This window comes from Brachyistius frenatus, unplaced genomic scaffold (assembly GCF_029030835.1).
Source record: "Brachyistius frenatus isolate BFR_SWC_R1_liver_20210118 unplaced genomic scaffold, ASM2903083v1 Contig_121, whole genome shotgun sequence".
NCBI classification, from domain to species: domain Eukaryota; kingdom Metazoa; phylum Chordata; class Actinopteri; family Embiotocidae; genus Brachyistius; species Brachyistius frenatus.
In genome coordinates, this window is record NW_027210720.1 from 554,795 (window position 1) to 580,319 (window position 25,525).

Consider the following 25,525-nt stretch of genomic DNA (forward strand, 5'->3'; position numbering starts at 1 on the left):
TGTGTGTGTGTGTTTTACTGGTGTGTACACGCTGTGAAGCATGCTGGCTGTGGCCCACTTCAAACAAGTGAACCATTGCCAGTGGCTTTTTCAGCCTCTGTCATTCTGATTCTATTTTCTTACTGCACTTCAGCCTCAGAGGTCCTGCTGAGACACTGTACTGTACAACAGACGTGTTTCTGATGCTTGTGTTTAAGAGAGATGCTAACAGTGAACAGAAATTCGACTTCACTGAGTGGATCTGATACACAGACGGACACGGTGATGCAGGCGATTCGGTGTGATGATATTTTATGCTCCAGATCAAAGAAAGCTACAGTATGTCATGATGTTTGTTTGTTGGTGTTACAGATGGGACGACACAATACTGTTCCTACCAGGCAAACAGTGGCTTTGGTCATTTGTTCAAATGTTTAAAATGTCTCATGTTTTCTTTACAAGTCCTCTCTCAGAAGACATTGTTGGAGGAGGTTCAGTAGGGTGATCAGCGTCTTCCAACTCTATGTTTTAGTTGCCTGAACTTAAACAAACCGTAAATCTGCATCAACTGATTTATTGGCCGCTTGGTGGCAGCAAAAGCAAAGCACTGACACATATTGTACCTTTTAAATCAATATAGCTTATAATGAAAAATATTTCTCATTTGCAGATCCTGCAGTTGCAGAGTGAAGAACAACATTTACTCTTTTCACTGCCACACCCATGAGTTGTGCTTTTTTGTGATGTTGTGTAGCTGCGAACAGCGCTACATATAATGTGACTGTTGAGTGCTTTTCATATCTAAATATTTGTATGATTTTAACTTTTAACTGCAGAAATTCACGGCTTTTTAGTTTTTTTTACTTTTAGTGCTCCGTGTTCATCAGTTATTCGCTAACTTCTGCTCTTTGTCGCTGAGAGAATCACAGACAATCATTATTCTTTTTTTTTTTTTAAACAAACAGATACTCATCTACAAAGTGCAGGAACCAAAACAACAAGCTGAAAAATGCTAAAAGGCTCCCTAAAGTTGGGGGGAATGCAGAGTCAGGACTGTTTGTCATTATGAGGGACTGTTACATACAATTTCATCCTATTCATCCATCCAACATCCATTATGAGCCACAAACAAAAAATAGGTCATGAAACACATCATCTGTCGCGTGTCATATTTTTTTATATTAAAACAAAATATTGGCATTTACTAATCTTGCATTATTAAGTATTGCGTTCATTAAACCATTCGCCATTATAACCTGACTGAATACACAGTAAATGACTTGTGGCCAATCCTCCTGCTGTCTAGTGCCATCCTGAGTAATTAAAATGCCAACAATAACTATTGTATAAATAGCTAATTATAATCACAACTGATCTAACTTGTGCTCCAAATGGTTTTCTTACTGTTCAGACGGAGCCGTTGACTACTCTGCTCATCGGACCAGCTGCACATGATGTCCATGTGGAATAATTACTGAAGAAATGCTGTGATGTCCACAGTCTCAAGCAAGTTTTTTTTTTTTTATCAGACCACTTGTGTAAATATGTTTGATTTCCCTCCCACGTAACAATAAATGTTGAGCGTTGCTTCTTAACAGTAATATCAAGTACTTAATCACCACGCACAGATTGCCTATGCAGCATAGCCCCTTTATGGCTGCAAAAGTTCACATTCCTCCTCCCAGAAAATATGGCTGAAGGAGGAGAAAAGTAACAAAGGTGGACAATAACGGATATAACAAGTGCTGCAATTCCTATTTGACCTTTTGAAAGTGTCAGAAAACAATGCAAGGATGCAATTACACATATACAAGCCGTGTAAGAAAACAATAGTGATTACTGGTTACTCTGAAGAGAAATGTGAGGTGTAACGCTCTGCTGGGTTATTTTATGGAAGCTGGTTGAAAAGGTGGGTGAGCATTTGGGTAACCATCTCCCTGCAAGTTAAATCACAGGCTTGAACATTAACAAGTGGGTGGGAGGCTACACATGCGACAGGAAAATGAGGGAAGTTAGACCAATATTTATACTGCTTACTCTGTAATCTGAAAATATGTGAAAATGAAGCTGAGCCTGAGGAAGTGTCACACCCATAAATGGTGCTTTTTTTTTGTGTGATGCTGTGTAGCTGCAAACAGAGCTACATATAATGTAACTGTTGAGTGCTTTTCATATCTAAATATTTGCATGATTTTAACTTCCTGTGCGGGAATTCAAAGCCCTGGATGTGTCTGTTCAGCCTAAACAAACGCAGAACTTCTGAAAAGTCAAAAGCAATACCTTTACATGTTTTAATTATTAAAATTGGTCTATTGAAACACAATAGAATATGACAACAAAGCATACAAATGAAATAGAAATATTCCCCTAGTCTGTCACTTGCTCTGGAAGATCCATTTAAAAAAAAAAAAAAAAAAAAAAAAAAAGCAATAGAGAAAAGAATATTAATGAGCAACATACTTCACAATGAACAATCAGAACATTCAATATAACATGGGTTTTTCTTTTTCTAGACGTCTTCACATTAGAAACAAGTAATTCCATTTGTGTGTTTTAGTACAAAACAGAGAGCTGAAATTGATTCACAGTTTCTTCAAAAGCCTTCACATAAAATGGAAAGAGACATTACTGTTGAGTTTCTCCTCTCTTTCTTGTTTTCCTCGAAAATGTCTTCTTCCTTGAAAAAAGTTTGTCAGTACAGAACACTGGCTCCAAAGTCGGCGGCCATCTCTGCGTGTTGAGTCTGTGGTGATCGGAGGGCTTATCGTGGCACAGAATCACCCCGAGATCACAAAATTACACACATAACTGTCTAAGAGTCAACAGTTGGAGTCATGCAGGATGTGCATGGTCAACAGCTAATCCAACAGCACCCAACTGTTGTTCCTTGAGCTCTGAAGCCACACTCACACACACTCACACACACACACACACTCACACACACTCACACACACGCACGCACGCACGCACGCACGCACGCACGCACGCACGCACGCACGCACGCACACACACACACACACACACACACACACACACACACACACACACACACACACAAATCAGAATAAATATGCAAACCTTCAACACCGGGATGCAAACAGATGGAAAATCCAATATACATACTATATGTGCAGTCAGTGCACACTGGTTTACTACAGTTTGTCTTTTTGCTCATGGAAGAAGAGAAAAAATATAACTAAGATTGTTTCAAAAGTCATGCTCGAAATGGTTGCTGCAGCAGTGAGTCAAGTGTTTCGCTCATGAGGAAGAAACACGTCGAATGAAAGCACTGTTCGACCTGAGAACCGATGAGTCATTTAAAAAGGTGTGAGTGATGTCCGTGCAGTGGAAGCCAACATATACAGTCACTTCTGCAGATATTTGGACAGCATTACACAACCCCCTCCCCACACTCCGTCCCCCCGTCTTTTGGCTCCTCACTTTTATCGTGGGAAACAAAATGACACATGAGCTGCAAAGTGAACAGGTGGACTGTCAGTTGAAAAACAAAGATGACTCTCAGTCATATGAAATTTAAAAAAGAAAGCAGCCCTTTTTCTTTTTTTTACTAATTTCTGGTGCCAAAATATTACATTCAATTAAGTAGTTGTTTACACATACAGTCAAAAATTCTTACTGTGCAAATATTTTTGAGTTTGTTGATGCATGTGAAACTACTCTTCACTATCCTGTCCAGCATTTTATTTTTACATATTTACCTGTTGCTTTAAAATGGTTAAAATATCTTCAATTTAAAACTGACAGTAATCTTTTCAACCTTCCAGCTCCTGTGTCATTTATTTCCATAAATAACTGGAGCTATGAAGTACAAAAATGTGCTACTCTCCAATTATTTCAAGAACTCACTGCATGGGAACAAAATGCAACAACAGAAATTCAACATTAAACTAATATTTGTCCTCTAGAATAATGATTGTGATGGTGATTGTTTCTGAAAATGCTCTGCAGAAGAGTCTCTGACGAAGACCTTATACGCCCTTAAATGCTCACAAGATTCAATCAGCATTAGCTGTACTGAGTTTGAATGAGGCCGTATTTAGCTGACAACTGAGGTCAAAGTTCATGTCGTCTCCCTTTTGGACTACTCCAGTTCCTCTCTGTGCTCCATGCTCAGATCTCTCCGTCCCCCTCCCCTGCTGGACAGTTGCCTCCCCCTGTCATGTTCCTCCTCTCCATCCTCCTCCTCTTCTTCGTCCTCAATCCCTTCCTCCTCTTCCTCCTCATCCTCTTCCTCTTCGTCCTCCTCCTCTGTGCCATCCATGGAGTCGTCGGCTGCCAGCATGGCTTGCTGCATGGCCAGGGTGGCTGAGTCTGAGGACAGCGACTGGAGGCTGTCCAAACTCAGTGGGTCTGAGGAGAGGAAGGGGGGAAATCACAGCTGATCACTTGAATCAACATTTTGTTGTTACACTACTCCCACATCTCTCCAGAACAGCCCTCTCCTTTTACAGTGTGCATCACAACTTTTACACTTGCTTGAAGTTTTGTAAATCCTTTAGAATTTTCTATATTATTGCATAAATATGACCTAAAACATAACTAGATTTGCACACAAGTTCTAAATGTAGATAACGATATTGCATTTAAACAAATGAGACAAACATATTATTAATAGTTATTTATTGTGGAAAAGGATCCAATATTACATGTCTGTGAGTGGCCAAGGTATGTGAACCTCTAAGAATACCAGTCAGTTTGAGGGTGAACTCAGAGTTATGTGTTTTCAGTCAGTGAGATGATAATCAGGGTTTAGTGGGCGATCTGTTTTATTTAAAGAACTGGGATCTATCAAAGTCTGAGCTTCACAAGACATATTTATGGAAGGTTACCGTGGAACGAACACAGGAGATTTCTGAGAACCTCAGAAAAGGAGTTGTTGAAGCACTTAAAGGTGTGAAAGGTTGCAAAGCCTTCTGTAAAGACATTTTAAACTCCACCAATCCACAATTAGACAGACTGTGCACAAATGGCGTGGAATAGTCTACGAGGTCACAAAGGAACCCACAGTAACTTCTTAGCAACTAAAGGCCTCTCTCTTATTGGTTAATGTTTGTGTTCATGAGTCAGCCATCAGAAGAACACTGAACAACAATGGTGTGAAAGGAGAAAGCAACTGCTCTCCTACTCTGTCTGCAGTTTGCAGAAAATTGGAAAGACTCTTTGTGGACATGAGACCAAAACAGAAGTTTTTGGTTTCAGTGACAATTGTTTTGTTTGGAGAAAGATAATCAATGCATTTCAGCATGAGGATCTCATCCCATCTGTGAAACATTGGGGTGGCAGTATCATGGTTTCGGCCTATTTTGCTGCATCTGGGCCCAAACTGTTTGTCATCATTGATGGAGTAACGAATTCTGAACCATACCAGCAAATCCTAAAAATAAATGTCAGGAAATCCGTCAGTAAACTGAATCTTAACAGAAAGTGGGTCATGGGTCATGGGGCAAGACAACAACCCTTGTCCGACTAAAAAATGGTTAAAGAAGAATAAAGTTAATGTCTTTTAACCATATTAAAGCAACTGACTTTAATTTAATAAAACAAATTGTGGAAAGACCTGAAAGGATCAGTTCATGAGAGAAAACCACCACCACCACCACAGCTGAAGCTGATCTGTACAGAGGAATGGGCTGAACTTTTTTCAAACCGATGTTTACGTACGGATCAAACAACAATGGTAACTTCATGAATTACTTAAATCTTCTAACAGGGGACCAAACATTTACCCTCAGTACTTTGTATCTGCCAGACACACAGATTCCAAGTTATATCTATTTACATAATTTAATTCAAAAAAGTTCAGGATTATTTATCAGTTTTACTTATTACATGCAATTTTGAAACTGTACCGTAGCATTATTGTGTGCAGAAAATCTTATCCAAATATGATTATATAAATGAAACCGTTCGAATGACTTATGTAATTGATCAGATACAAGTGATAGTAATGATAGACAGAGTGGTTTCCTTTTCCACGTTGTTCTGTCTTTACCTGCATCAGCTGCAGTAACAAGTGATAATAAATTGACTAAAGTCTGTAATCTACTCTGAGCTTTGACATGAAAAACTAGACAGTCCCTTGTTCTAACTATTCACAACAAACTTAAGCATTTTAAATACAAGGTCAGCTTGCGCTTATGAATCCTTTGCGACACAACTTTTTCAAGAATATCATGTTCTTTGTGTTTAACGTTTGCCTTCACGTCTTCTCACAAAAATAAAAAGTGAATACTGGCACCTAGTGGTGAAAATTCAAACAAACAAGATTAGAGTTTACTTCCTGACTGTTCATGCATCCGTTCTCTAAATATAAAAAGTCAGGATTCCTCAGAGTGTGTTTGTGTTGATGTTTTGTGTTGGCATACTGTCTGAGTTGCCTCCTGTCTGCGATCTGTGTGTCTGCAGAACTCCAGCCACGATGGAGTCGGGCCAGAAGCGTTGTGTTGGACGGTGCTGGGACTTCATCTTCTTGGCTTTAGGAGCTGGGTCTGGGTTACTAGCATCCAACATAGGCTGGAGGATACGCCGACGAGCGTTGATGAACCTGTGGCAACAAGACAGGGAAAAGGGACGAGGGAAGATACCCGGGATTTTAGGGAAAAAGACACTCATTGATATAGATTAGGATCATCATAAAACAGCTTCCTGAAAAGAAATGCAATTGGCAAAAAGTGAAAATACAATAGTTTTGAATGAATCTTGTATATGCAGGAAGATCAATACCAGTGCCAGCTTCAATTCAAGTCCACATTTTTCACCAACCCTTCAAAGTATTTACTTCATATTTTGGGCTAGTAGAAAAATGTATAAAATAAAAAATAAAAAACTGACCATACAGCAAATACAAAATATGCAATATTACTGTCAACATTTCAAAATATTCTGCGCTGTACATATACTTTCAAACTCAAACCATCACGTTGGAAAAGATTGAACGTCTTTTTTCAATATAAAGTAAAAAAAATCCTGCTCTTTCAGCTTAATCAAACTCATATTTCACAAGTATAATCAGATATCTTCTGACTAAACTGTCTGCGATTCCAGAAGAAACGCTGGTACTTGAGAACAAATCCAGTTACGAGCTGAAACTGTCAGATGAAGCTGGTTTTCTCATAAGAACAGATTAACAACATCTTGGATGTATCACTATATATGTACAGTTGGTTCTTGTTGTTAAGACGTTGGTTTGGGAAGAAATGGGAAGGTCGAAAATTGAAACGATACAATTTTCATGGCCAGTCGACAGGGCTGGAACATCAGTTAGGAACATTACAGCTTGTGAGGTGCTGCCGGTCAACAGGACATAAAGGATCTGCTGCTAATGTCCTGACCACAGTGTGGTCGCTTCCATGCCTCAGCAGGTCGGAGCTGTTTTGACCAACAGTAACTCAAGCGGGGAGGTCATCATGTACACAGATTTACATGTAAGCGTGTGAAAAAGAGAGACACAATTTGGTATTAGGTGTACTTGATGCATCCGACAAGGAGATGGCGCCGTAGCATCAGCAATGTGCCGAGGAGCTCCAGTATATTCAAACTCAGTTTCAGCATAGCCTTCGCTCATATTTTCAAAATATAAATATGAAGCAAAGTCTTTCTTTCTATGTATGTACGCAAGGGCTTTATGGGACAGTCATTGTTCTCATGGGACGGTTTTAGGGTTACACCATCTTACCAGTTGTTCACTTGCAAAAGGGTTAGATTTGTTTGTCCTGCAATCTGCCTCTTCTCGTCTTCTGTTGGGTATGGGTGCTGAAAGAAGGAAAAAAACAGCACCTCAGCTTTCAAGCAGTTTTTTCATCACTGATAGCATCTGTATTTCCGATGTCTTATGTTAAAACACTGTAAATCCCTGATTTATGAGCATTCTGTAAACCTCCTCCTACGAACAGTTTATGCATCTCGCACATTATCCTCTCCTTTCTATAGCTGCCACTCCAATACACTTCTCCTGACAGGGCCAACAGATGACCATTTCAGAATCATGCACGAACACATCCAGTGTAAATCTCCCTATTCTGCCTCACCATGAGATGCTGGAAGAGCCAGGAGCGCATGATGTTGGTAGCGTGTTTAGGCAGGACCCCCCGCTTATTCTTGGACTTCTTGTCTTCAGTGTCCAACAGGGAGGACAGGTCCACATTTACCTTTGCAACAGACAACAGGAAGGGAAGAGAAAGGAAGAAAAAAGAAGAAGAAGCGGATGGTAGGGCTTAGTTATTGTTGCCACGGAAACAAAGGGAGACTACCAATTACCTATCTTTTTCTGTGGCAAGGGCAGAAACACCTCCTCAAGTGTCACCATGGTAACTGAATTTGAGTAATGATACTTAAAGTATAAAAAAAAAACCCAGCACCCTTGACTAGTCTGTTGTCTGCTCTGTGCTTCCACGAGCAGTTTAAAGAGCCGAGGGTTAGGTGAGACCTCTGTCAGAAGTTTGAATTTCACAGTTTGGCACTGAATTAGTGAGGAGCTGCTATGAAGCGGGACTCTGTTAGTTTGTTTTTTCACTCGTGTTGACCTAAGTTTGTCTTTGTGTTCAGTGAGAAATCATTATTCAGCTGTTATTGTTTGGAGTGCGAGTGCTGAAGGACGAAATGCTCTCAGACTATTGACAATCTTTGACAGCCTGCGGTGTACATATGGATGTGTGTGTGTGTGTGTGTGTGTGTGTGTGTGTGTGTGTGTGTGTGTGTGTGTGTGTGTGTGTGTGTGTGTGTGTGTGTCAGTCCAAGTGCTTAGTCTGGCTGAGACATATTTAATTCCACTTAGTTCACTATTCTTATGAGGACATTTAGGGTTGCAATCAAGAGATGTTTAGTATAATTCGCTAAAATAATTTGGTTTCTGTCCAGGTTAAGTTGAAGGTTGTAAATAGTTTGGTATATATTGGTAAAGGTTGTTTCAGGATAAGTGTCCTCATACTCTAAATTATTCATTTTATCAGCAAATCCCATAAAAAGACCCAAACCAAACAAATGAAAGTACTGTGTGACATGTTTCTTTGCTACCAGGAACACACACACTGTAGTTTACTTTGACTCAATCCCACATACGCCGTCCTGCTGCCACAAACACTCAACAGGGTATCAAATGTGTCTTAATTTGCCTGAAATAGTCCTCAACACAAGAACTACTTCCTCCTGTTTGAACGAGACTTGCTAAAAGCCACTGCGTTAAGCTGTTTTAGACATTAAAAATGAAACTATATTATTGTGTCATTTCTAAAGATTTGCATCTGGAGTCGAGATTAGCAGGGTTGAGTATTGCCGCCATAATATCAGCCTGATAATACCCTGACCTGAAAGACGTTGGATGTTCTGTATCATGGTGGACAACACCTGATGGCACATCTTGGATGCCTCATGACATCCCAACAAAAAGAAAAGCCTGCCAGGATGTTTTCATGTGAAAGAGTAACCCACACTGTTCTCTTGATGTAACACAACGACGGGTCGGTAGGTGTTTGGTTTTCTTTCCTTAGTTTCCATGAACCTCGCCATGTCTGAACCGAGCTACTGGCTTTGGTTTGATCGTTTAATGCCAGTTAAAGTGATGTGGTCTTCACTTTAACAGAACGGCATGTGCATGGAGTAAAATCGCCGCACACTGTCAGATGTGGGGACTCACCTCTAACTGGGGACAAATGTTTTAAATGTAAACCATTAAAGTTTAGGTGTAGGACTTGTTTTTGGTTCAATAAAAGGTGAGTTTTAAGATCAGGTTCTCTCAAAAAAGATAAGGGTTGGGGGTGGGAGAGCTCCCAAAGAACAGATTCAAGTCAATGTAAGGTTCCCCTATGTACAAAAACAAAAAAACAAGTGTTTTCTCTGTGCGCAGGAAATAATATTAATAATACTATTTTTTTTAACAAGCTACCCATTTGTGAAGCTTAAAACACCTTGAAGGGGAGCTTATGAGACTTCATGTGCCTCGGCCTGCAGGACAATACGCATGGACAAGTAAACGACCGAAGTCTGCAAAAGGATATGGAATTGTTTAGTTTTACACACACCTGGAAAGAATCCACAGACACACAACCATATATGCACTCACACACATGCAGAACCCCCCTTAACACACACAATGCCCATAAATACACATTCACATGCACTCAGATCCAGCTTCGTACTCCCAACACAAAACAAGACTCATTACAGTTGCAGAAGGGCGGTGCGTGGATAACCCTTCTCTCTTATCCCCCCTCAGCCCTGGGAGTGCATGTATTCCGGGGGAAAGCGAGGTTGAATTAATTGGCGGCACCGAGCTCGAGAGTGTGATTACTCGGGGCTTGTCGGCAAAGTAGCGACGTGGCTGCGTTCAATTCCCAGCACACATGTAGCGCACAGCCTCGGCTGGGTCGCTGCAACTCACCGAGGCCTCCTCTGACTGTCAAGCACAGAATTACCTGTGAAACTGAGCCGCTGTTGAAGGCAGCACTGCTGCACATAGAGCACCGTTAAACTCCGCCTCCTGTTTTTTATTTATACGGGAGACCGGCCTTAACAGTGATATGGTAACTGTACCTAGCCTGGTACTTTTCTGAGTCATTAATGTGTTTGAGATTTCCAGAAAATAAACAAAAGGTTGTGATTGCAAATCTGAATCCAAAACCAAATTCAAATTTCAAATCACATTTCTACTTATATCTTTTAGATTTTCAGTTTTAGGGTTTAAAATTTTTTTGGGCAATGGATCATATTCCCCTTTGATGAATAAAGTTCAATTTCAAAATAAGACAGTTTCAACTGTTTCACTATATTTTAGAAATGCTTTGCAAATCTAAGTTGTGCTTCTAAAACAGTTTCTTTTAATCGAGACGACTGTTCTCTGATGCATAAAGATATTAATTTCACACTACAGACTCAGCTAAATAACACATGTTAATTAGAACATCTTATAAGCACCACTGATAGTTCCTGTTAGTAGTTAAATAATAACACTATCTACTATATAACCATTACACGGGCTCCTGCCAGACACAGAACCATATTTTACTTGAAAATTGACTTCTTTGTGTGTTTTTATGTTCATCTAACTTCCACACAGGATGTTTTGCCTGCTCCTCATCTCTTTGTGTCTCAGTCAGTTGTTTTGACTGTCTTTTAAAGAGTCACTACCAATTATCCAGGTCAGACCCCTGGTGCTTCCGTCGAACAGGACAAAACAAAGACATTGTGACTGCATGCTGAGCGCAGACCGAACAACGGCTCAAGTGCCTGAGGCCTCTGCCTTTAGAGGAAGCCTTCTCCTCCTTCCAAACAGAGTAGGGCCTGTGGGCAACAAAAGATCGCAATGGTCTTTTTCCATCCAACATTTCACAAAACAATTACATAGCTTTCTAATGGCTCAAAAAATTATAATGACTTTTTGTTTTCTTGTATTTACAAGAACAGAATGTTTTCCTGCATGAAATTTCCCCTCGGGGATTAATAAAGTGTATAAAATCAAAATCAAATCAAATAAGTCTTCTAGAAATAGAAACATTGGTACACAAATAATTTGCCATAGTGCTCCTATCTGGATAATGTCTATTAACGTAATTAGGAAATGTTGATAATCAACGTATTTGGCAATTTGAAAATTGTTGATACTGACATGATCAGTAACATGTCAGAATATAAATGTATTTAATTTGTCCTGCACTGAAATATTATCTTTGTGTTTCGAATGGCCACCATCCACCCCAACCAACTCCTAACTACCACAATTGGAAAAACAATGTAGTGATTTAATCATTACATTTTTAGTGGGCAGGATTTGCAGAGACACACCAGAGGAATTCAAAACTGAAAATGTACTGTGCTGGGAGATCAGCATGAATACAGTTTAGTAGTTTTACAACCTGGTCGTTCACCTTTAACTATATTAAACACAGCATCAATTAGAAACTACTTCAGTTCATAACTGCATTGCTGAGCTGTAATGGCTTCAACCATGCAGCTCAGCTCACTGATATGATACATTTATCCTGACAGACTTTACTCAGCTTCTTTTGCTGTTGAAATCTCTGCTCATTACTGCTGTGTGTATCTGCACTCTTACTACAGAAGCTCTGTGTTGTAAATGTTGTGTAAGCAGTTGACCAGCAATCTTTTTTTGATTACTGTTGCTTCCAGCTAAAAGTTTAACGGCTTATATCCTTATAAGACTAATTCATATTTACAAAACATTCAAAGAGGAAGGATACAGTGGAAGTCCCATATATACTAGAGAAACTGCAGAAGCCTTTTGAGGCTGAAAATTAAACTAGAAAAAAGGGGAAATATTAAAACCACAAATGTGTCCTTGTGTCATAAAAAAATCCAATCCCAGGCATTCACGCCAGTCTGACTATTCTAAACCTTCTACGGAGAGGAGATAAAACTCTGTGGTCATAATATTTCCTGTTCATAATAATTCTGCAATGCATTACCCACTTTCTTTTCAAATCTCAAAGTGGGCTGAAGGTTGTCAAAAGGTTGTTGAATAAAAGGAAACAAAACGTTAAAGTGAGAATCTTCTGTAGCAAGTTTGACTTATATTTCCTGAATCCTTCAAAATCACACCATCAAAAAGCCTTTAGATAAATTAAGTAAGTCCTCACATGACTTTCATCTGCAGTAAACCTGACAGGATCATGAAAGCTCCCTAAACATCAGGGGAATAAACAATTTCCATTTTGTTTGGCAGCAGGGGGCTGTGTTCAGACGGGCACAATGAAAAGGAACGGGGGGGGGGGGGGGGGGTTCTGTGAGATGTAAAGAGGCCCTTTTAATAATAACAAATTGAGACCGTGGGAGGTGAGGGCACAAACAGGGAGAGAATGTGTCGGCCAAAGCATCAACGCTCGGATGGCTTTACCTGCGAGTTCTGGATCTGGATGGTTCCCGGCGGCAGCGCCTGCGTTAACACTTGCCCTTGTGATGTCACCATGGCAACCGGCTGGTACAGGGTCCCACCTAAGGGGACAATTTGCCTCCATGAGTATCAAGTGGTTTCAGCAGCTATACTGGCAGCCACATCCTGCATACAACCAGAGCCTTATTAACTGATTGACTTCTTCTCAGCCTCGCAATCAAAACATGGCAAACAAGAGACTAAATGATTAAATTCAAGGTGTGTTAATGTCCTTTAACCCAGAAAAAGAAGAAGAAGAAGAAGAAGAAGAAGAAGAAGAAGAAGAAGAAGAAGAAGAAGAAGAAGAAGAAGAAGAAGAAGAAGAAGAAGAAGAAGAAGAAGAAGAAGAAGAAGAAGAAGAAGAAGGAGGAGGAGGAGTGGTTTTTTGCTTCTGGTTTAATTAGCCTTGATCAAGACACTCTTATCACAGTCTGTTTGAGCTCTTCAATGTGTAGTGATCAAAGGCAGAGACATTGATTTATTTTGGGTTAAAAGGGATTTCCAGGGGGCAGGATTAACATTTCACTGTACAGGCTTGACATTATAAGAACCTATCAGCCAAGCACTCTGTGGGGAATACTTTGCACGGCCCTCTGATACACAAAACCAAAATAGCATTAAAATGTTATAGTTTGTTTCAGAATGATGTGTACTGTGTGTCTTTGTGTTGAGTAATGGCGGAAATAAAAAACTAGCTAATCGTACTGATTATTGTCAGGATATGCTTATATGTATTTGTCAGTCTTGATTATCAAAGTCAGATTATGGTAAATACTTGAAGTGATGTTACATAGTAGTAAACTGCCTAAAATGTTTCATGAGGGTCAGCCTGTATGAAAAGTAATTTTAGCATTTTATGTGTCAAATTCAATTTCATCACAAGTCTTTTGCAGAACATTAATCATAACTTGTTTTACAGTACTTTCCTTCAAAAAAAAGCTTTGTCAGTAAAAACAGAAATAAATAGTCACATTCTTAAAAAAAAAATCAGATTATTTAAATTAATAAGCATGCACTTAATTGGAAAAAATACTGAATTGAATAATTTTAAAATAAAAGGATATTATTTGTTAATACCCAGACAGCACTACTTTGAATAGGCTGGTGTCTTTTTTTTTGAAAATGTGACCGTTGGACATTACAACATGTTGGTCGTCAGCTGTAAAGAGCCTGAATGAAATGAAGCACCCTCATTCACAAAGTCTAACATGATTTATCCTTCACTGTGAACGATGACATCTTTTAAAGACACCCTCCAATGACAATAACGTTTTTCAACCTTGCCAACATATCCGTGTTGTGTTTTTGTATGCTAAAACACATCGGCTATCATTGTGTAATAAGCAGGCAACACCACAAATGAACATTTCTGCTGTGGAACTGCAGTGGCCGCATGACATATGGATGCAGACAACCAAGATTTCATCAGGAAACCCAAAGGACCTTTTCCCACCAGTCTGTGGGGCTTTTCATAACATGGAGCTGCCAGCTTGAGCTGCTGGTCAATAGTGGAGAGGTGGTTGGGGATAGAGGTGGGGACTATTTGCATATGCACAGATCTGTGAGAACTGAATAGTGACAAAGGTATCAAGGTTAATATTATCCACTTCAAGGTGTTAGGGGAATTGTATTTTGTTTTAGGAAAAACTTCTCTATGTCATGTCACTCCATTGTGACTGAACAGGAAGAGTGAAAGATGGTGGGACAAATAGAAGGATCTCTAAATATCGATTAGTTAGAATGTCAAAACATTTTGTAATGTCCAGCCCTTAATTTCTGCCAGACATAAGATTTCATTGACACACAGCTGCAGTTTAAAAGGATTCGGGTTTGAGAATTGTTTGAAATCGTGTAGTTCGGTGCTACAAAATGCAATTATGAAATGTTGGAAAAGTAAAGCAAAGGTTAATCAATTTTAGACATGTATTTCCCCTTACTGATAATACTGACAAAGTGAAAAAATTGGTGCATTGTGAAAGCAAAATGCGACCATGAACGCTTGCAAAGCTATTATCTTTTTTTTTTTAATGTGGAGGCTCCACATTTTTGTAAAAACTTAATGTGCTTGCCTGACCAGAAAAAGCCTGAACTGTTTCAAGTCTCATGGATGTCAGTTATTGGCAGATTTTACTGTGAAGAGTAAACTAGAGAAATTCAATTAGTAATCCAAATAATCCCCACTCCAGCTTTTAAATGTGAAATTCTAAAAATGAAGTTGTATCATGTGCGTGTGATCGGCTCATCAGGTTCCGATGTTTGTGTGCGTAATGACATGCTTACCTGATACCACTTGAGAGTTGATGGTGGTCATGGCGACATTGCCCTGTTGCAGACCCCCGGCGGACACCACAATCCCTGAAGGGTTAACAGAGCTGGAGACAGAGGTCATGGATGGAGAGGAGGTCTGAATTAGTTCCTGGGGGATCACAGAGGGAGACGCTGGTGAGCAACTGCAACGAGGGAGCGCTACTATTTGTGAGTGAAAAACTCCCAACAGCTAAATCTACCTGGTGATAAATGACAAGGTGTATCTTGGGAAGTGCTACTCATACAGGGATACCTTCGTAGAACTGTAAGAGCCACAGTGGGTCCATGACTGACCTGCTGCATGCTGAGACTGGTGTGTGACGGGGAATAGGGTCCTCCGAGGTCGTTACGGAGGAGGTTGTCGCTGTGCATCTTGGTCTTGAGGCAAGTGATGTAGCGGTTGCAGAAATCCTTACAGAGCTCATTGACCTTTTCTAACTCCAGTAGGTGGATCCGCAACACCTGAATGGCCTTTACCATCTACAACAAACAGAGGCAAAACATGAAATGGATCACATTCACGTATGAAGAATCATTGTTTTTATTTTAAAATACCATTCATTTACCCACAATTAGAAATAGCTCAATTCTAAATATCGCAGTCTTAACTTGGTGATAATTACAGAGGCAGAAGTTGACAACTACAATATTGGTATATACAGTATTTCTATATTGGTCATGATGACAGGTTTAAAATAACAGGAATCCCAGTACACATGGAAGTCTACATTCTCTTCTTTTCAACAGTTATCTGACCATCAACAGCCTGGATTTTTTTTTTCCAATCTGTGCGGCACTGTAGCATACTCCCTCAAAGTCACTGCTCAAGGTCAACAGTGGTCAGAAAAGTGCTTGGCCAAGGAGGAGATAAATCAGCTAATTAAACTGCACTCGCCCAATCAAGGGGACCAGTAACTCTTGCGCCCATCGCAGCCAGTCAGGCCCAGCGTAACATTACTGCTCTGTGGAAGAGTTAGTGCCCTCTGGGAGGGACGCTGCACCCAGTGCCTCATAAAACACACAGATGCAGGGTTAATTGACTGTTCAGCACTTGTCAACCTGCCATCACAAGTACTGTAATGACAGAGAGTGCATTTCCTTTTTTTATTCCTTGTCTCTGTCTTTGTCTCTGTCTAGCTTGAACTCCTCCCCCTCTTTTGTCATTGAACATGATCAGCCTCTTCCTCTTAATTTGTAATTACTGCTAGCTGTTTTGCATGGAGAAGGGCAGGGGGAGGATGGGTAAGATGTCATGCAAAAGGAAGGAATGATCAGGAGTTGTAATGATGGGATATAGCGCAAACAGCTTTTTCTACAGCTTTACTTTTCTCTTTCAACGCAGAGCTGGTTTCATTACGGTTTATAGACCAAACTTTGAGGTGTTGTGTGTGTTTTACCGAATAGATATTTGGAACCTTAAAAATGTGTTCCTGTCTGGAACCACACGTTAGAAGGCCCTGAAGCATGACCTATGACATCGTCATTGGTTGTATCTTATTTAAAAAGAAAGACAAAATATAAAATGAATGTAAATACATTTTACAGAAAACCTGACATACCATTCATCTCGTAATTGTCTAATTCTGCACGATATCAATAATCACCTCATATAACACTGTTGAACTGAAATACATACAGTATTTGCAATGGGGTGCTAACAGCTTGCACTTGTACTTGTTTTTCCTTGACATACATTTACTGTAAAAATTGTTGTAATGACAGTTCTTCTACAAATTGGTGGAAACGGAAGCTGGATTCTCACGGTGGCCCCCCGGTCCAGAGCTGCAGCTTTTCTGTTTCAGTTCAGTCGAGCAGCTTCCTTAAACTGGACTTTCTCATATGTTAGTGGTCACAATCGTTGTCTTACCAAATTGTCCAGCTCGGGATCTTCGCTGAAGAAGGGTTTGTGTTCTCGCTCCTGCTGGTGCACAAAGTTTTCGATGTCCACATCAAAGCTGGCTGATGTGATGCATTCGGATCCCTGTGTGGCCTGCTCACATTTCTCAAACAACAATGCCAGCAGGGGGAACAACGGATGTCTGCGGAGAAAGACAAAGAGAGGGACAGAGGATGTCAGGGCATTCCTCATTATAGCTTTTGTTTTAGTAGTAAATATTGCACAAAGCCAAAAACTGGTGCTTGAAAATCCTCATTTCAGTACATTTCAAACGTCTTTTGGGAGCCTTTGCAGCCGCTTACTCGTCTCTACTTTTCCTCAGTTAGTGATGTCCTACATTTCCCAGAAAGCATTTCCATCACCCCAGAGGAACACTGTGAACTTTCACTTAACGCTATTGTTACAAGTAGTCTTGAGTAAACTTCAAGCTAAAAATGTACACGTTTAGGATTGCTGCCTGTATTTGTCCTCGGGAACATCCCTCTTTAGTATTCAGTAATAGTCTGCTGGTGTAGAGGGGCCCCACTTCCCATGGTACCACTTTCCCATGTCCATTTGAGTATACTGTGAAGAGGGCCAATAGTAGAATTTTGCCCCGAACTTGGGGTTGGAGTTGAAATGGACAGGATTATAATCACTGTCCAGTGCACGTGATAATAAAATTCCCCCAACTATCTTGGAAAATAACAATACAAATAATAATAATAAAGTCCAAATGGGGCTTAAGTCGTGTTATTGACACATCACTCTGCGATCAAATAAACACATATATTTACATTTAACTTAACTGTGCCCGAGCACAGACCTACTTTGCCCAGGTAGTAATTTCTCTACATTAATGTGTCTCATATGCAGACACATTAAGGGACTCTCAATAGAGAGGATAATTCAAGACGTACTGTATAAGTTCCACTCCAAGGCACTTCTCCCACCCTCGCTGTACTTTTAATAGTGTGGAAGCTCCATGACATTCCCTAAAGGACATGCTGAACATACGCACAAGGTTCAGCTGGAGCTCAAAAAAGATCTGTAAGTGGATAGGATATGGTTCAGTAACAGCGAGGCTTCAGAGTGTCACCTACATTCTTACCATCTGCCTTTTATAGGGAATGTCACTCACATAAGATCCCTGAGATACACTGTGCAATGGCCCATACTGCGCTGCTGTATGTAGTATATGCCAAATTATTGAGTATTTCCACTTGGAAGGAAGCCCCTGCCCTAATAGCCAGGGTGACAGAGAACTGCAGAGCAATCAAATCTGAGAACAACCTGAACAGGATACTGACTGACAAGAAAAAGTCCAGGAACTCATGAATATATGTTTTCCAAAAAGCTGTGTTTCAAAGTGGTGATCTCTTTGCTACACTTATACACTTTGTGTTACCTTTGACTCAAAAAAACTCCAGGAAAACCCCGAGGGAACTCAAAGTATGTCTCTGTAAATGGATTATGATGAGGAGATAAGGACACAATAAACCCAAAAACGACTTACATGAAGGCTTTTTCAAGGGATGAAGCCAGATTTAATGATGAGGATTTTACCTTTCAAAACAGCAAACAAATGTAACACAGGCATGCAAATACTTCTTGGAGCTAAAGGCACATTCAGGGGTCTGGCATCTCCTAATCTCTTGGACAGCTCTCAAGTAGGCCGATCTCTCCGTTAAAACCCTGTTTTTGTGTTTTTTTTAATTATTTTTTAAATTATTTTAATTGCACAAGTTTCTGTTTGTAGAAGAATGATGCAATCTTGGTAAAACAAATGCAGTCTAGCAGGCATGTATCATCTTAAAAGAACTCTTAGCCTGACCTTGTTGGTTTGATCTAATGAACAGTGCATTTGCCTGTTTGCTCCGGTTTGTTTCTGCCAGTGTTAAGGCTGTCGATCCGACTCTGATCCAGACGAAACTGTCAGACTGTGACTACCTACAAAGAGAGGGCATAGTCGTCTCTCATGTGGGCCGAGGCTCTCCTGTTTTGTGGTGTGACTACAAAGCAGATTCTCTGCAGAATTGTCTGAAAGTAAACATACGATTTTAGCTTCAATTCAAAAACTAACTACACTGCTACACCTTTTTTGCTTTTTGTCTCCGTCAGATCATTTTATACAGAAGTAACTGAAGTCTCCCTCTGTCAGTTTTTATATTTGGTTACTTGTGCAACAGAATTCAATTTCCCCACTTGGCTCAGTGTTTGTCAGTCGGTAGGACTTCATGTTCACAGCTCGTGGTTTATTTGAAAAAAACAAAAACAAACAAACAAAAAACAGTGTGAAGATTTTCTTTTTCCTTGGTTCAGACCAAACGAACTGAAGCAGAGTCAGAGATGTCATACAGAGAAAAGCACTGGTGCATTAATGTTGGCGGGCATTCCACTTAAGGGACGTCCTTCCATGGTGCTGCTTCTGTCAGGGCTCACTGGGACACTTTATTGGAACCGAGCCATCATTAATGGTATTCATTCCAGCTCTGCTTTTCCTGCTGTGTCAAAAAAATCCAACGTGAAAAAGGTCTACGTCACAGACCCTATATGAAACATAGATAGAACATTTAGATACTGTATGCTCCATAGGACATTTCAACATGCTGAAGTACCCTTGGGCAAGACACTGAACCCCAAGTTGCTCCCAGGGGCAGGTGAGCACCTTGCATGGCAGCTCTGTTGCCACTGGTGTGTGTGTGTGTGTGTGTGTGTGTGTGTGTGTGTGTGTGTGTGTGTGTGTGTGTGTGTGTGTGTGTGTGTGTGTGTGTGTGTGTGTGTGTGTGTGTGTGTGTGTTAATGTGTATTTGGGAGGAAAATATGGCAAAGTAAGGTATACAAGTGCAGACCATTTACAAGCAAAATCAGAAAACAGCATCAGCAAATCAAATGTCCTCAGTTCTCTTGTACATATGAACTAATAAAAACTAGTTCAGTGAATTAGTTTGTAATGAAATACAGGTTGGAAAAAAAAGTGAAAGTAAATTAACCAAATCAAATTATGTGAATTATACCAAGTCAAGGGTTACATAGCAGTTATTGCTGCTCTGCTAGCTAGGTCTGTTAGCACTGGTTTATTTAACTACTGTGTTATAACGTGATAAAAAAAAATAGCTTTTTATTTTGAGGAAACCGCTACAAGTGATTAAATGAGCTTTTGCTATAGATCTAGCTAACCATAGGTCAGTGGTGACTCACATTTCTTTTTCTTTTTTTTTTTTACTTCTGTTTTCTGGTTCTCATGAATTTTCAATACTGTTTATCACATTGAACCCTTGGTATAATAATTGTTATGATCAGGTAAGATATCCAAAAGGCAGGTCTGGTCTAAACTCAGGTTTTAATGCAGCCACTGCTTTTTGTCTTTGTTTGACACGGGTTTAAAACAGACTTGATTTGATGTTTCTACACAGGAACACCCATGCAGCTTTTGTCCACTTGCACACCTTCACTTCCTGGTGTGAATATGTGAATGAAAGTGGGTGTCACTATGAATCTTGACCAATCAGTGTGGTACAAAGGTTTAATAAACTGAATAAAACACATGTTTATTGAATAGTCTGTTTGTTCTGAGGGTCTGACTGATTTTGTATTGTTTACTTAATGATGATCATCAACCAGAGATATGTTTCTCACCTTTATTTCACACAGTGTTATTGTTGTGAATATATGCATGTGTGTGGTGAATGCATACTGCAGGGGACTGCACTAGCGTGGATGCAGGATGGGCCCCTGCTCAGGCTCTAACCCATGGCTCTCATTTGCAGCCCTTAATAGTCGTCTATATTATACTCTAATCTGCCTGATCCCAATTTAATGCCGCTCCCTCAGCCAGACGTGGCAGGAATACTAAGCAGGAGGGTCACGTGCAGAATGGAGAGCCTCTGCCTTGTCTTTTTAATATCAGCTTGTGGTGGAGTGGAGAAGAATGCGGCTGGGGATGAGGAAGAGAGGGACTATAACTGAGAGCAAACAGGGTGACTCTCAACACTGCAGATGGTGTCTTAAGTTATTTACTCTCACATTATTTTCGTTGCACAAAGTGATTGAGTCTGCCAATTGGACTGAGATTATTTAACCTCCTATTTTTTTTATATTAGTGTTAATACCTATAAATAAGAAATAATATGACATCACAGTCAACAAAATTACATTTTGCTTGACTCTTGAGACAAGTTGATTTGCTTTATAAACATCATGCAGGGGCAGCAGTGCATACACAAACTAACTAGCACATCTATTCAAAGACATCTACTGTCAAGGATGTCTGTAGCACTGCGGGGCCCGGAGACCCAGGGGCATTGTGAATAGAGCTCAAGAGTACATAACACCTTTACTGGCTGGTAAATACACAGACTACACAGACAGTAGCCAAGCTAAAAACAAAGCAAGTACATCAATTAAAGGTGCTAACCAGATGACAGCTGAATATCTTATGTGTTCAAGACAAGAAAACACTGTGCCTCAAGCTGTTGCCTCACACAACCCTTTAAAGATAATCAAACGTTGTCATTATTCATTAACATACAAGTGATGTGTGCAGGAACACTGTGAAATGTAGTGCAACCCAATGCCTCAACCACCAGCTATGTCCTGAATAATAAATAGATCAAATAGAATAATTACCTTTCTGACAATGCCAACAAAAAACAAAAATGTAAAAGCTTTATATGTTTGTTTTTTTTTTTAACAACATATGGAAGTTTCATCAGCTCTATATATTCATTGTGTTACAATAAGAAAATGTTTCTTGTTTCGACAACATAACTTCAACAGCAGTTTTCAGTTCCCCTCAGTCCATCTTAAATGACCTCGGGCCCAGAGAGGGCAGCGGCGTTTTTGGTTTCTTCTTTGCATGGTAGAGTTTTAACAGCATTTGTGGATGCAGTAATGAACTGTGTCACAGACGATGGTTTTCGGAAGTGTGTCTTAGCCGAGGCAGTGATTTCCACTACAGAATTGTGTCTGTTTTTAATGCAGTGCTGCCTGAGGGCCCGAAGATCACCACCATCCAATATTGGTTTTCAACCTTTCTCCGGATTCTCTTAATCTTTTAATGATTTTAGGACTATAGATGATGCAATCCCCAAATTATTTGCAATTTTACGTTGAGGAACGCTATTTTTAAATTGTTTCACTCTTTCACAGAGTGATGAACCTCTCCTCATCTTCTCTGCTGAGAGACTTTCCTTCTGATGTTCTTTTTATGACCCAATGTGACTGATCTGTTGCCAATTAACTGAATTAGTTGTGAGATGTTTGACTAGGTGTTTTCTTTTTACCGTTATGCAACTTTTCCAGTCTTGTGTTGCCGCTGTTACAACTTTTTGAGACGTGTTGCTGGCATTAGATTCAAAATGAGCATATATTTTTGTATAAAACAATACAATTCCCAGCCAGTCTGATATTTCTAATAACCTGCTCGCTGAGTTTATGTTTTAAGTGATTGACCAAAAATCCCTAAAAGACAGTAAATTATAATTTTTTTCTACCTTTTACAGCTAACAATACATCTACAGACTGGGTCATCTCATTTATCTGCTGCTGCTTTTCTAAAACAGAAACAATAAAGTATTCCTTGTTTAATGACACTGACTCTAATTAACATTCAGAAACAGTAAAGTCCATTAAATTGAAACAGAATTTATGCAACAGACGTTGTTGAGCTGAAAAGTTGTTCATGTACATGGTGAATATTGTATTTAGACAAAAGCAGCTTTGTAAAAGCTTGGATTCATCTGAATTTAATACATCTGTATTGATTTTTTAACATTTCACGAAAAGATTATTTAAAACAAAAAAGACATAGTTTGCCATTTTGCAGTTAGACTGGGAAAATGAAATCATTTCTGTCACGTTGGTGTGTTTGAGTGAGACAAAGCTACATCCCTAATCACATTCTCTCCTGTCTTAAAAGCTAAGCTTAGAACATTTGACAGAACTGTAGGTGTTCACCGGACATGTTTAAGATAATGTGAGGGTTTTGAAATTAGCTTTGGTGCTCTATAGGAATTATAAACTTACTTTTGTCACCAATTCTCTCCAGTTAACGGGCAGATTTTGAATAAATGAAGTAAAGGCTAAAGCTATCAAGGCAATCAGTGTTTGCATGAGGAAATGTCTATCCTTGATGACATAGGCTGCCATGTGCACAGTTGGATCTCACCATCTCGGAGCGAGGTAAAAACACCACCCTTTGGTGCTTTCTATGACCTTTACACAGGAAGTCGGGATTAAGGTAGATGGGGTGTGAAAAGGCATGCATTTTTATGAACGTGAACATAGCCGCATGTGTCTGCTTGTGTGTATGTGAGTGCATGTTCATGCAATGTGTGTTTTCCAGTCTTCCACTACCTCCTCCAACCATCCTGTGCACCCCCATGCCGACAGCCAGAAGCGTCAGGTTCTATCTGCAGTGCGACGAAGTGGATATTGCCGGCTGGGGGATCATTACAAAGGCCATAAAAGAGCGATTTACAGGATGGCCAGTGAGTGGAGTCAGCACGGTCCCTCCACCCTCCAGCGCTGCACCGTGCTGGGTCACCAACAAAAAGCCCAAAATGGAGAATCAGAGGCCAGCGGGGAACGTGATGACTTAAACATGAAGGTGAGGGACTTTGCAGCACTAGTGGCATCTGCTTTATGACCGGTGAGTCTGAGGAGGGAAATCAGGTGCCATTTGATTTCTGATGTGTGAATAGATAACACGACACTTCAAAAAGGCAAAACCTGACATGTCCTTAAGTGGAAAACAGTTCAAACACTCCCAATGTTTTTTTTTGTTGTCTGCCGCACCCTCACAGCCTGTGTGATGAGCTTCAGTGTCCTTTCATCAACAATACTTCTCACGTTCAATAAATTTAATTCATTTTAACTGGATGTTATTTAACAATATTAACTAAATGAAAGTTGATATATTGGTATCATATTTTTTGTATTCTGTTCTGTAATAATGTGGGTCAATTGGTACAGGTTGGAGTTGTGTTGCCACCGCTTGGAGTGGTAGCTATTAATATATCAGTTTAATTCATACGTCACTCTTTCCATGACATTTCACTATTTATCTATTACTTTTAACTAATTGTTTTACCTGTCTATCCATACCTTTTAGTTTACTATCTAAAACATTTGTCTTCAATTTTAACTTAACATTCATCAACTACTGGCAACATTTGTCACTCATTGGTTTGTGAACTGCTGACTTGGAGCTGAGAGTGTCACATTTTAGTCGCCATCTTGCTATTTTGCAGCCAGAGTGACCATATTTGGACAAGCTAATCATTCTCCCAAACATACTGCTGTTTGAGGCCTAATATCTAATTAATGATGGGATTATTTTCAGATGGACAATCAGAAATCTAATAAGGAATAATTTTAGCAAATGAAACCACTATGACTTGTAGAAAAGCATTTATTGACTTGTTTTTGAGCCGGCACCTACTGACTAGTGGTATTGCACTTCATAGCACTTCCACCTTGGCCTCACTTTTCAGACCCAGAAGCTACGATCACTTGTATATACCTTTGCTGTAATCTGTTTTAACCATAACTGACTCTTTATTTCAACTGTTTATCCATTACAGTACATTTAGTATTCGGTCAAGACTTCCCTGGTTGGGAATTTCTAACGTAAATGATGCCACTGCCAATGCAGTTGCTCTTTAACTGAATTAATCATGTGGGGAAAGAGAGCGAGAGGATTGTGTGGTATATTGGAAAGCTCCAGGACAGCTGCAGTGAGAGGTCGGATGTCTTCCAAGGATCCAGAATGAACTTTCAATCTCAGCTGGAGTTATTCTTTAAATTTGAGTTTTATCACTAGAATTGGAGTAACCAGGTTTTCTACCGACAATGAAAAACATTAAACCTGCAGATGTAGAGCAGTGTATGAAAACAAGTTCAAATCAAAGCAGCGTCGTCATCTAAGGAACAATTCATGTTGCCTGCTTTCACAATACTCTGGCAGGCCACCGAGGGGGTGCAGAAAGAGGTGGGGGTGGGGTTTGAAGGTATGTGTTTATGTGAATGTGTGGGAGTTGGAGAGAGAGATGGAGGTCTCTCCCTCACTCGCGCTGCTCCCCACTGTTTGCCAGTCTAATCAGGCCTGCTGCACCCCCATATATTAGAAGCCAGTTTGTGGTAGAGTCCTGCTGAGTTTGCTCCTGACAAGGCCCCCGTTTCCCCAGGCTACATGTCTGAAGCACACCCTGTTTTAGAGGAGTGTGTGTGGGGGGTAAGGGTGCACACACACACACACACATACAAAGAACCCCCGGCACTATCTGAATAAATCCTGTCTCCCTTTTCTCCACTTTTCAAACTTGCCTTTTCATTCTCATGTCTGGTCCTGAATTTCACTCGGAGTTTTGTTTCTGTCAGCGCTCCTGAACCAAAAATCTCCATCCAGGCTTTGGTCTGTACAACATCCCTCCAATCATTATAACCTGTATTATATAAGC

General features: G+C 40.0%; 1 protein-coding gene across 2 annotated transcripts in view; it reads right to left on the minus strand.

The window, feature by feature from the left end:
* Positions 1 to 3,532: 3,532 nt before the first annotated feature.
* The window catches only part of LOC138629781 (homeobox protein PKNOX2-like), a 100,650-nt gene continuing 78,657 nt past the window's right edge, over positions 3,533 to 25,525 (minus strand). For both annotated transcript variants that reach the window (XM_069713711.1, XM_069713712.1), the window contains 8 exons: positions 17,055 to 17,226; positions 15,482 to 15,667; positions 15,161 to 15,296; positions 12,845 to 12,942; positions 8,028 to 8,147; positions 7,676 to 7,752; positions 6,366 to 6,544; positions 3,533 to 4,350 (listed from right to left, as the gene is read on the minus strand). In XM_069713711.1, coding sequence (XP_069569812.1) covers positions 4,082 to 4,350; positions 6,366 to 6,544; positions 7,676 to 7,752; positions 8,028 to 8,147; positions 12,845 to 12,942; positions 15,161 to 15,296; positions 15,482 to 15,667; positions 17,055 to 17,226 — 1,237 coding nt within the window. In that variant the 3' untranslated portion in view covers positions 3,533 to 4,081. The remainder of the gene's footprint in view (positions 4,351 to 6,365; positions 6,545 to 7,675; positions 7,753 to 8,027; positions 8,148 to 12,844; positions 12,943 to 15,160; positions 15,297 to 15,481; positions 15,668 to 17,054; positions 17,227 to 25,525) is intronic.